The sequence below is a fragment of the Nicotiana tomentosiformis genome, chromosome 5, assembly GCF_000390325.3.
Source record: "Nicotiana tomentosiformis chromosome 5, ASM39032v3, whole genome shotgun sequence".
Classification (NCBI taxonomy): domain Eukaryota; kingdom Viridiplantae; phylum Streptophyta; class Magnoliopsida; order Solanales; family Solanaceae; genus Nicotiana; species Nicotiana tomentosiformis.
The window spans coordinates 1,511,114-1,523,781 of NC_090816.1; the positions used below are offsets into that span (position 1 = coordinate 1,511,114).

General features: G+C 34.9%; 1 protein-coding gene across 3 annotated transcripts; it reads left to right on the forward strand.

Moving 5' to 3' along the window:
- The first annotated feature begins 7,463 nt into the window (after window positions 1-7,463).
- LOC104091430 (transcriptional activator TAF-1-like) lies at window positions 7,464-12,445 on the forward strand. 3 transcript variants are annotated; one of them, XM_009596761.4, is made up of 13 exons: window positions 7,464-7,599; window positions 8,695-8,841; window positions 8,990-9,034; window positions 9,121-9,216; window positions 9,334-9,414; window positions 10,128-10,184; window positions 10,339-10,496; window positions 10,621-10,687; window positions 10,783-10,831; window positions 10,987-11,231; window positions 11,374-11,451; window positions 11,569-11,694; window positions 11,794-12,445. In XM_009596761.4, the coding sequence occupies exons 2-13, from the start codon at window positions 8,782-8,784 to the stop codon at window positions 12,025-12,027; spliced, it is 1,296 nt and encodes a 431-aa protein (XP_009595056.1). In that variant the 5' UTR covers window positions 7,464-7,599; window positions 8,695-8,781; the 3' UTR covers window positions 12,028-12,445. The 3 variants fall into 3 exon arrangements, with proteins under 3 accessions (XP_009595056.1, XP_009595057.1, XP_009595058.1); XM_009596762.4 differs by having other exon boundaries at window positions 10,633-10,687; XM_009596763.4 differs by having other exon boundaries at window positions 10,639-10,687.
- The last annotated feature ends 223 nt before the right edge of the window (window positions 12,446-12,668 follow it).

Here is a 12,668-nt window from a genome sequence, read left to right on the forward strand (position 1 = left end):
ACCGGTTGGGTCATTACAATATCATAAGTGTCACTTTGAGGTAGAAATTACTGACGAAACTGGCACAACTACAACAATAGTGACTGAAGGTTTGGCCGATAGAATGTTGTCAATATGAGGGCTGAACATATATGATATCGCCAATGTTAAGGTACATACACATACAACGATGCAGTTAATATAAGCCAACAAAGTTAATATAATACTCTCATGGTTTACACATAAACGCAAGCTTTGACAAGTCCATTGTTTTTACTATCTCTTTGCAGAATGAGTTATTCTATGTTGCCCATATCAATCGATAACTTGCAGATAAATTGTTCAGAGTTCAGCTACAGAGGTCATCATCCAGAACACCAGGCAAAAATGCAGGTTCTCTAGTCCTTTTATCATATACTAAAAAACCAACTATGTTTCTACCAGAAGAGTCAACATCTGTAGCTGGTGCCGAGGGAACTATGGAAGAAGAATCAATACTTGTGACTGATAAAAAAGGAACTAAGAAACAAAAAATGGAACCAAATACTCTACCAAAGCCACACTCAAGGTTAGAAATTGAAATACCATATTTTACCATGTACTAATTTTCTTAAAATGAATATTTTATTTGTACAGTTTCTCGAGGCAGTGATGTTCGCGCAGATGGTATGCGATGTACAAACGCATTTTGACAGATCGTACCGATCGTTTAACAAAGTTTAGATAGTTAGTCGTCTTAACAAAGTGTTCCACATTTTTTGCATAAATAGTTCTAAGTAGTGTGTGCCTATGTTTGTGAAGGCAATTGGTATTACTTTTTGGATATTGGAGCGGCCTCCAGATGTTGTGCAATGACATATTATAATTAGAATGCATGTACATTTCCGAAAGTTTACTATGTTTTATCGCATGATGTTTTCCTTTATACTACTGATGTCTACTCTTACTATTTAATAAAAGAACTACACATGTATCATTTACATAATTTTAATTTTAGTTCAGTTATAAAAATCTGTGGCAGCGTTTAAACACAATTCATTACCACCAAAATGTTGATAAATAAGAATTTTTTCTTAGCTGAAGTATTTATTATTGAGCATCAGTAAATACTTTAAAGTTTATGTTATATAAACTATGTCATTGTATGCGGACTATATAAGGGAGTTGACAGGTGAGACAAGCGGTCACTTTCCTTCGGATTTAGCTACCTTGGTTTTTTATTTGTATAATATTTGTGTGTTTGTCAAAGCTACATTTTTAGACAGAAGCTAAAGGCCAAAGAGCTTCAACTTCTTATGATAACTTATGATAGAGTAAAGGTAATGTCCAATAGATTGCCTTTATCTCAGATTTGTTGAGAAAGTAAATTACTTTCTTGAATTATCTTACGACCAAGGTTTGTTAGCTATAATTATAATTATATTTATCGGTCTGATATAAATATTTGTTGAATTTCTACGCTATTCAGATGAAGAACAAAGTTTATGTGGACTCATTTGGTCATCTTTTTGCAATATTGGTAACGTCGTCTTCTGCCAGCTGTGCTTTAACTCTGTCAAGGTAAGTATATGAGTTTAAAAAATTCTCACGCTGCTACGTTCTGTCTACTCCTAAAATAAAAACAAACCTAAATTTTTTTGTGCACTAAAAAGAAGTGAATTCAAACGTAATGTTTCTTCCCAGTAAAAACCAATACAAATAAAAAGCCTTTCTCTGGGTTGGGACCATTGATATGAAAACGTTTTTGGTTGCTATTATACTAGTTGTACAATGGAAGTAACCAACTTCCAATATGCTAAATTTTCCCCCATCTCTGTTGCATTTCTTAATTTTCTATTGAAGTATCTCGGTATATTTTAATGCTCTGATCAGTCTTACTAATAGGATATTAGAAAGTATCTCAAACAGTTGTTGAAAATATTGTTATTCATGTTATATGTATTAGTTTCCTTGAGTTTCTTACTTACCTTAATAAATTACACGTGCTTCTGATAAAAAGTTTATGATTTTTACAAGCTTTCATATATATATATATATATATATATATATATCAGTTAAATTTCTTTACATCAATATTAATGGGAGTTAAATGTTTAGTTGTTGAAACGTTATAAAAGATATACAGAAATGATTTCATTCCAATCTGTGCCTTCTTTACCTTAGCAACCAAGAAAGAATATTTTGGTTTTGAATTGTCATGGATCCATGGAAAAGTTAAAACTAAAATAACAGAGTTGCTGTCTAAGTTTTAGCTGCCTTTTAAATCCAACATAAACTGAAAGAGTCATATCATCTTTAATGTGCTTTAGGAATATGTGATGGTTTCTGTGACCACTTTTAGTCGTAAACTTTCTATTGTCGTTTGGCTCATATTTTTTCTTTAAAATATTTCTAGAACATAATAATTAGATTTACATTTCCCGAATACCTAATCGAGATTGGTTCCTTTAGCATTGTTTGATGTATTTGAGTTCCGTTCGGAGGTCGGAACGCACGGGATGGCATTTTGGAGCATCGCTTGGCTTGCTCGGTGTTGGAATTTTCTTGTTCGATGTAAGTAACTCTTCTAATTTTGGTGTTGAGGGTATGAAATCCCGAAATACGTATTATGTGATTGGCATTGAGGTGACGCACATGCTAGCTATCGGGCGTGTGGGCATGCACCATGTGAATTGACTCTGTTGTTTCCATAACACTGTATAGTGGTCTTACTTTGTTGGTATCCATGTTTTCACTATGTGATAAAGTAGTTAAGCTGCCAATCATGTTAGATATCATGTTTAGGTATTATGCCGATATTGTTTGGACCCATAGTGGTCGTTTCTTACTGTCACCTCACTGATTTTGATATTTCATACTCAGTCATATCCATGCATTCATGCCATATCTCACTCTCAGTTATTATTTATTGATACATCATATCATTATTGTCGGGCTAGTTTCATGAGATTGTGAGCCCGTGAGTGAGACTAGAGAGATTGATGACAGTGAGGCCGAGGGGCTGAGTGAGAGTGATATTTTTTTTGGGATCGGGCTGCACGCCGCAGCATGATACATCGATTACATTTATGGGATCGGGTTGCATGCCGCAATGAGCCTTAGGGTTGTATATGTATATGGATCGGGTTGCATGCCGCAACGAACCTTATGGCTAACTATATATTATGGGATCGGATTGTACGCCGCAGCGATATAGCGCTTGGGCTGAAAGGAGCCCCTCCAGGAGTCTGCACACCCCCAGTGAGCGCAGTCGACTATAAATAGGGATCGGGCTGCACGCCGCAGCGGGTATTATACAGCGCTGAGTGATTGAGTGTGCTGAGCATAGTGAGAGAAAATACGAGACAGTGAGATTGAGTACTCTGCGAGTGTGAGTACATGAGTTCATCCTTGAGATGTATTGCATTTGACATGCGTACTTGAGATACATGCATAGAGATGCATTTCCTTCTGCTACCCGATTTTTGGGACATTTATGATTTTACTTGTATCTTGACATGTAGGCATAGAGAAGTACTTTTCTCGTGCTATCTGAAAATGAAACAACTTACTATTTGTTGAAAGGAGTTTTTGGAAAAAATCACAGTTTTCAAATTTACTCGTATTTTGGCTTTTTTCGGTAAAAGATTTAGAGTTTCACTGAGATACTTGAAAAGAAATGTCTACTTTCCTAAAAATGTGAACAAACTGAGCCTTTTATTTCTGAGATACTCTTTTATTACTTGTACTATGTTGTTATGTTGAATTGTGAAATATTGGTGTTGGACCCGACCTTCGTGTTAGCTCGTCACTACTTTCAACCTGAGGTTAGGTTTGTTACTTATTGAGTACATGAGGTCGTTTGTACTCATACTACACTTCTACACCTTGCGTGCAGATGTTGGCTGTTGATGTTGCTGTTTTCGACGGGAGCTGGATTGAAGATATAGCTGCGTCCCGGTTGTAGCTGTCTCTTGTTCGTGGTAGCTTTAGATCTGTAAAACTCTGTTTATGTACTATTCAAACAGACTATGTATTTATTTCATTTCCGCTTTGTAAACTTTATTCTTAGAAGCTCATGATTTGTACTACCAGTTCTTGGGGAATGTATTAGATCCATATATTTCTTTTGAATAATTGTCTTATAAATATTATTGGAATTGGTTAGTGGTTAATTGGCTTACCTAGCGGGTTGTGTTAGGTGCCATCACGACTAGTCGGATTTTGGGTCGTGACATTAACCAATCATTATTTGTTGATTTTAAAAGTTTATACTATTTTTAAAAAATATGATTAATGTAATTATAGTTGAAAGTTGTAGGCTATTAAATTTGCAGTGACTTCCTTATTTTATTTTATTTTTGTTACCTCACCCATGGTGGGTGGGCTCGACTTCTTAATTTGTCTAACTCACTTCAACTTGAATCAATTTTGTTTATAACTATGATTTTATAGAATTTTCTTCTATTCTTAAAGTGCTTTTTAGACAATTTTTCAATCTCAAACTAATGAAATTGTCAAAGAATTAGATATGAAAAAGCATTTCTTAATCTTGAATGTCTTTTAAGGCATTTTTTTAAATTTTGGCTTTAGGCCACATGTAGGGTTGAGCGGCCTCTGTGTTCGCATGGGCAAAATTATCTAGTTTCTTTAGATGACTCGAAAAGCTTACAGAATTTAGATTGGTTTGAAATAATTGTTCTTTTGGTGTATTTTCATTATTTTTCTGCAAAATTGCAGATTTACAAGTTCAAACGAGATATTAGAAGAGTTTACCATATACGTGTATAGGTCAAAATCTTCTCTAGAATATTTAAGACAAGATAACGCTAAATGAAAAGTCTTTAAGCCGTCACTAGTCGAGGTCGACCAGGAAGCAGCGAGATTCGCGGCCGAGATGTCAGCCAGGGGCGGACCTAGAGCATTGAATATGGGTTCCCGGAAACCCAATAAATCTTGCATAGACCCTGTATTTATATTAAGAAAATCACTAAATATTTATAAATATCTAACTGTGAACCCAGTTATTATTGCATATTAATTTGAAATTACGGTAGGAACCCATAAACCTCAAATCCTGGATCCCCCTCTAATGTCAGCAAAGGTCGATGTCGAGCACCGTCGACAAAGTTGTAACGACTAGTTTTCAAAATAAGATATGAAAGAAAATATTCTAGTGGATATTCTCTTTACTTGTACTATTAGGGTTTGTTAAGAAAATGTCTCATATTATAAATAGAAAATGAGATAATGGTAGAAGGCATGTGAGATTCATTATTTGACAAGAACCAATTTTTGATTGAAGATTCTCTCTCTTACAAAGTTACAAATACTACATTTTCGTCTAGATTCTTGTTGGTATTATCCCACTCTCTTTCGTCAGATCCGAGAATAATTCGAACATTCTGGGATTTATCTGTCACTCATCATTGACATGAGAGATAATCAGCTAGTTCATACTTTATTGGGTGAATCACTCTTTCTATTTACTTAAATAGCATTTATTGTTATTTATTATTAGTTATTGCTACATTAACGCTTATACCTTTTAGAATAGTTAATGCATATAGTTGTCAATCCTCCATTAGATCTGACCAACACTAGTCATTATTTTGAAAATAACATCTAGATATATTATTATTAATTAAGTTTAACCCATTATTATATAAATAAATTATTTAAATCGAAAGTTATACTTTTTGGTGAAATAATATGCTCAACACATCAGGCGAAATTAATAGGCTTCTAGGCTGATAAATATATATTTTTTTTTTTTAAAAAAAGAAAGGGAAGTTAGGCTAATTCCGAATCAGAAGGAATGAAAGAGAAAAGAAATTTTTTTTGTAATACATACCATAAATTTGTATTTATGTATGCTTTGGACCCGATAATATATGTCGTTGTCAAAAAACAAATTCGTAAGGTGTGTTCGGCCAAAAAGAACAATACGTGTCATGAAATTAAAGTCGTAATAATGATTCTAACTTATTCGTACTATAATAATTGAATATAAGAAAGATGATTTTTTCCCCTCGCATTTGAGTTGTCCTTGTTGGCAAAGATTCTTGATGTAGTTTGATATTCTCACTTGCGTGGCCTGCGCTAAGCCGTCCATCAATCTTCACCATTCATTGCATCCAAATCTAGCTCTGGACCCACATTGATTTTCTTACACGTGTTCCACTTTCTGTATGATTAAGAAAGTGCTAATAAAGATTCAAGAGTATTAAATAGTGACAGTTCAGATTGGTTGTGGCAACTATAAAAATGCTAACTAAACATTGTATTGCTAATACTGAAATTTATGTACGTATTATACTGCGTAATACAACCCCGACCTTGGGTAGAGAGGCTGTTTCCGATAGACCCTCGGTTCCCTCCCTCCAAGAACTCTTCACATTGCTCTTGGGGTGACTCGAATTCACAACCTCTTGGTTAAAAGTAGAGGTTGCTTATCGATAATATACTTGCAGCCAAATGACCCCTTAGTTTATGGTTTATGTAATTGTAAATGAGGAAAATAGAGAAGAATCGCACCCCAAAAAATATAGCTAGCGTTTGGCCATACATTCTCAAATTTGTTTTGAAAAATCTGATTTGGGTGAAGTTTGATTTGAAGATGAAAATGTGTTTGGACATCAGTTTTCAAAACATATTTCCCAAATTTATTTTGGAAAAATATGAAACATGACTTATACCCACAAGTTCTAAAAACTATCACAAATACCCAACAGTACTATTATCAGTAACATTCATTATATTATCGCAAACCATAGTCCTGAACATAAATAAATTTGATACAAAATTATCATTTTTATAATGAACTACATGATACACTATCATGTGACCGACAAGACGAAGCAACATTGTTACAAAATAATAAATGGTGGGCTCTTTTATAAAATATAAAAGTTTGGGGCAATTTTAGAAAAATACAATAGTGATATTTTGGCCCAAAACCAGCTATTGAGCTGGTTTTGAGATTTGAAATTTGGAATTTTGCCAAAATGTAAGCAAAATCTATGACCAAACATGTATTTACCAAATAAAACTCAAATTTATTTTCTCAAAATCTATAGCCAAACGGGTCCATAATATAAATAGCATATTTTAATACAATCATTTATGACTACTTTCACTGCTGAAATTGCTCCCCTTCTGATTTATTTATCATTATGTTGGCTGCAAATACTTGTAAGATGCGTTTACAATATTACATGGCGGATTTGAAATGAATAATCCAATAAGGTTAATTTTCTCATTTTAAGTAATTTTCGGAGAACAAACCACGTCAGACACAAAACTAGTGGTACAATTAATTTAGCCAACAAGATCCCACGCTAGAAACACGTAAATCGAGTATGCAAATGACACGTAAAATAAATAGCTGACATAAGAATAAATAAATAAAATACACGAATTTTAAACGCGCCACCTCACCCCTTACAAAAACAACTCAGTACCTTTACCAACCGTATGTACAAATAATGTATACGTATACGTGAGTAAGCTGGTTTAGATACGTACACGTGTTTGATGACGTGGATGTTGCCTTGGCTCTCCTCTTTCCTTCTTCTTCTTCTTCTCTCAATTTCTCTCTCTACAATTTTCTCATTTTCTCTCTCTTTATCATATTCTCAGGTATGTTCATATTTAGGAATTATGCAAATTTTTCTTTTTATTATTTTGTGAAATGTTTTGGCTTTTGAAGGTGAATTCTGTTGAATTTGCTGTACTATTATTTCCTGACATTTCTGTTGAAGAGAATTTTTGAGTTATCATTGTGAAAAAGAAGAAACTAAATAACTAAAAGTTTAAGTTTAAGTTATACAAGCCGTCTGTTTCAGAAACTTTTAATTATCTTTAGCTGTGATAGCAGATTATCTGTCTTATTTTCAATATGAAAATGTTTAGAAATTAAGAAAGTTTGATAGTCCAAGGAACGTAATTTAGACTTCATGGAACAATGTTTTATTTTTCTTTTATTTGTTCTTCTCTAGTTGTAAATTAGGTGGATTGATGAGCACTAGTTTGTCATTACATCCTAGGTTGTTCTATAGATTCTCAAGTTTTGTAAACTTTTTCCGTTTACTTTGTTTTGGATGAGGACTGTGAATGGACTATTATGCCCCTGTTTCTCTTTCCTGAATCCCGCGTTCACGCAGGGTCGAGGAAGAGCGCACCCCCAAAGGGGTGTGATGTAGGCAGCTCTCTCTCTCTCTCTATATATATATAAGAGCAAATTGTAAGAAAATGAGTGAATTTTGAAAGGACAGGAGGTAATATTTGAAAATCATTTTTAAGGTGTTAGTTACAAGAAAATAAACTTTGACCATGCAAATCATTTTCAGTTCTCCAAAATGGACTTATTTTATACAGTAAGATTTTTTCAAATATAGTATGCAATCAAAAGTTTAAGAGATGTAGTATAGAAGATGATGCAAAGATGTATAGAGACGTAGTATAGCTTCCACGTCTTCGTCCATTTGTTCTAACCACAATGTGCTAGCAAAATTAATCACAAATGCAAAGATAATGTTACATTTTTCTGTAATACGTTAGGATGGATAAAACTTCGCAAAGTTCATTTGCTTCCTTAGCTTTGGATGGTTTTCTGCCAATATCCTTTAGATTAGACCATACTTGTATTAAGAAAGGGGGAAACTTTTTGTTATTCCATCTTTGGTCTTGTGAAATTTTGTTGCTCATTGTTTAACACGGCTGTATTTTATGCAGTTGGCATAATAATCTTGGTCAGTACCTACAAAAGGAAGTAATCATTTCAGCTGTGAATTAATATAGCATTTAGTTGCTTTCTGATACATGGGAAATAGTGAGGACGGGAAATCTTGTAAGCCTGAGAAATCATCTTCGACCGCACCAGTAAGCAAATACAGTAATGGTTATTGTTCAATTTTGTGTTGTATGTTTGACATTTTTCTCCTATGCTTCAGAGTATCTGTGATTATTGTTAATCTCTTCTTTGAAGTTAGTCTCTGAGTAGTTGGCAAATTTCTTCTTGTATTGACAGGACCAGAGCAATATTCACATGTATCCTGATTGGGCGGCTATGCAGGTTAATCATTTTTCGCCTTGCTGCTAAATATTCTTACCGTAGCTCTAGTGGTTGTTGATATTTACATATACCAGTTAAATCTTCAGGCATATTATGGTCCACGGGTAGCTGTACCTCCATATGTTAATTCTCCTGTTGCACCTGGTCAAGCTCCTCATCCTTGTATGTGGGGACCGCTACAGGTAATTTCGCCTAATGTTTCTTAATAATTTTTGCAATTTGTTTAATCGAAGTGTTAGGTATTAGATTATTTGGTTTTGACTGCACGAGTGCTAACCGGGATTCTCCTTCTTTTTTAGCCTATGATGCCACCTTATGGTATACCATATGCAGGAATCTATGCGCATGGTGGTGTTTATGCGCACCCTGGAGTTCCTATCGTGAGTCTCCATTCCAGCATTTCGATTCTTTTTTCGATATCATAACTGCTTTCTAATTCTTACTTTGGGGCATTGGTAAACACCTTATAACATATTGAGCTAGGCCCACTAATTTCTTAAAGGACTGAGAAGTATCGGGGACAAATATGAAGGTATAACTATTTTAACAATAGATCGAGAGTGAAAAACAAGCAGCTAACTGATTTAGGAATTAAGCCCTACAATTGGCCAACAACAAATTCCAGTATCCACACTACTGGAAGTTGTAAAAAGTTGCCGTATTTGCTCTGTTATGGAGCAAGTGAACTCATCTTGATTTTTAATGTTAAAGATTAGTTAATGGATTGGCTCAAGTGAATAGTGATCATTGGTAGAGGGTATTATATGAAAACTTGAACCACCTTTACCAGTTCCTTTTTCTTTGCGCGATTGGGATTTTTTCAACTTGGTCGGATGTATGTGTTATCTCTTGATAATTTAATATTTTTTATGGACATAAGGAACTGAATTCTTATAAAAAATAAAATAAAATAAAATATGGGGATCTTATAATCTTATAATTTCTAATTATACTTGGTTTTATCATCTTCATATTAAATCTGTGACTGTATGTTTATGGAGAGTTACTGTAACATGTAACGCTAGCGACAAAGAGTTGTGGCTAAAACGTGGAACAGGCTCATTTTACAGATTATTTGCTTATCTGATTCCAGGTGTCTCGTCCTCAGGCTCATGTAATGACATCATCTCCTGCTGTCAGCCAAACCATGGTATATATGACTTTTTAGTTCTTACAGTGTTTATGAACTTACCATATTTGTTTCCGGAAATGCCGACAGTGACAGATTATTCTTTTCTCTAACTCAATGTAGTATACTAGTACCTAATGGTGGGATTGAAGCTAAACCATTCTACATTGTGTAGGATGCTGCTTCTTTGAGTATGGACCCTTCTGCTAAGACTTCGGGGGATACGAATCAAGGCTTGATGAGTAAGTTAAAAGGTTCTGATGGGCTTGGAATGTCAATAGGAAATTGCAGCGTTGACAATGGCGACGGTACTGACCATGGACCTTCTCAGAGGTTTGTGCAATACCAGTTAATGCTTCGGATCATATTCAGTTATTTAAGAACCATGCTCGACTGTGTCATAGATAGAATATTTGCAATTACTGTAATCCAGTTAAAGATTTTGACTAATTATTAGGTTTCATGTCAGTGACAGTGGGCAAACGGAAGGTTCAAGTGATGGAAGTAACATACACACAGCAGAGGTATGATCTTCTGAGATTTATAAATCCATTTGTCTCATCTAATTTATTTATTTTAATTTCTATTGGGGAACTGATACTTTCTCTTCATACCCTAGGTGGGTGAGAAGAGTAAGAAAAGAAGCCGCGAGACGACTCCTAATACCTGTAAGAGTTTGGTCTCATTGTGAATTTTAAGGGTTCTTGCATCTATTCATTGTCTCGTATTTGCTTCCAATATTTGTTAAATGAGAAAACCCCAGTTTGAAAGTAGTTTGCCTGATTTCATCTTGTGATCTCACTGTTCTTCAAACTTTTAACAGCTGGTGACGGAAAGAGTCGGACACGAAGCAGTCCACAACCTAGGGAAGTAAATGGGGCTACCAAGAAGGAAACTTCTATAGCTTTTAATCCTGGTAACATAGCAGAGAAAGTAGTCGGAACAGTATTTTCTCCAACCATGACTACTACTCTGGAACTGAGAAATCCTGTCGGTACACTAGTGAAAGCTAGTCCAACTAATGTTTCACGAATTAGTCCTGCAGTGCCGGGCGAAGCTTGGTTACAGGTACATACACGATCCAGGTTAACTTTGCTTGCTATTCGACATAAACTTTGGTGTTTGCATTTTTGTACATGAATTGACGAGAATAGTGTTTTTTTTAATGTGTAATCTACGTTCTTATTGTTAACTGCAACTATATTTTCAGAATGAACGTGAGATGAAGCGGGAGAAGAGGAAGCAGTCTAATCGGGAATCTGCAAGGAGATCAAGGTTGAGAAAGCAGGTAACATAGCAAATGTGGACTACGTTTTGATTTAATCTTATTATATGGCCTACGTTTTACTGCTTTCATTTACTAGTTCTGATGCACATACTTTCTTTATTTCCATCCTCCCTCCAGGGAGAAGCTGAAGAATTGGCAATACGAGTTCAATCTTTAACCTCCGAAAATTTGGGACTCAAATCAGAGATAAATAATTTCACTGAAAATTCTGCGAAACTAAAGCTTGAAAATTCCGCTTTAATGGTACGACTTTGTTTCTTTGTTAAGTATTTTTCTTCAATTGTTAGTGGTGACATCTATATGCAATGTTCGGGCTTGTCAAATATGGTCTGGCTTGCGCAGGAGAGACTGCAAAATAAACAACGAGGACAAGCAGAAGAGGTAACTTTAGGCAAGATTGGTGATAAGAGGCTGCAACCTGTTAGCACAGCAGACCTATTAGCAAGAGTCAACAACTCTGGTCCGTTGGATAGAACCAACAAAGACGATGAAATTCATGAGAATAATACTTCAGGAGCAAAGCTTCATCAACTTCTTGATGCTAGCCACAGAACTGATGCTGTGGCTGCTAGATGATAAATAGTCACGACCGTGCCCGCCCCCTACTTTGAGATCTTGAAGTATAGTTTGATTGTGTAATTTTGGTGCAAGTTTCAAACTTACTGTTAGCGCGCAGAAGTACAGTACAGAAATGCAGAATAGGGCTCTGAAACTTCAGAAATTCTAATTTTACCTAATTGTAATTTAGCAATGGACGAAGCTGAGGAGTGCCTTTTTTTTTTTTTGTCCCCTTCACTTCAGAATGCCATATTGGACGGTCTTATGTAAATTGCTAATGTTAGTCATACTAGAAAACTTGACTGAGAAGTGAAAAGATTTTGGTTTGGATGTCTAAAAGTATTGGCTTTGGAAGCAGTGAACAAGTGATCTTTGTGATATGACTGATGCCTTTGTTGGAAAATATATATTGTCAAAAATGCTTGTTATAGTTAAATTTTTGGTAAAAATGCATGTGTTATGCATATTCTAATTCTTATGCCTTTTAACTTCTCTACCATTGCTTCTTGCTATTACTCATTTTCCCTCCCACTCCCAATTATCAATGTAATAACATTGGCCTGTCAATTTGGTTTCAATTTTAAAATTAAGCTTAATCTTTCATCTTCATGCTTCTATTTAAACCTAATTAATTAGAACCTATAGGTTCAATTCCTGTC

Coding starts and splice junctions, on each gene's coding strand:
- LOC104091430 (XM_009596761.4), top strand. CDS start 8,782: ATGGGAAATAGTGAGGACGGGAAATCTTGTAAGCCTGAGAAATCATCT. Junction 9,035..9,120: donor CTGATTGGGCGGCTATGCAG/GTTAATCATTTT, acceptor TTAAATCTTCAG/GCATATTATGGTCCACGGGT. Junction 9,217..9,333: donor GTATGTGGGGACCGCTACAG/GTAATTTCGCCT, acceptor CTTCTTTTTTAG/CCTATGATGCCACCTTATGG.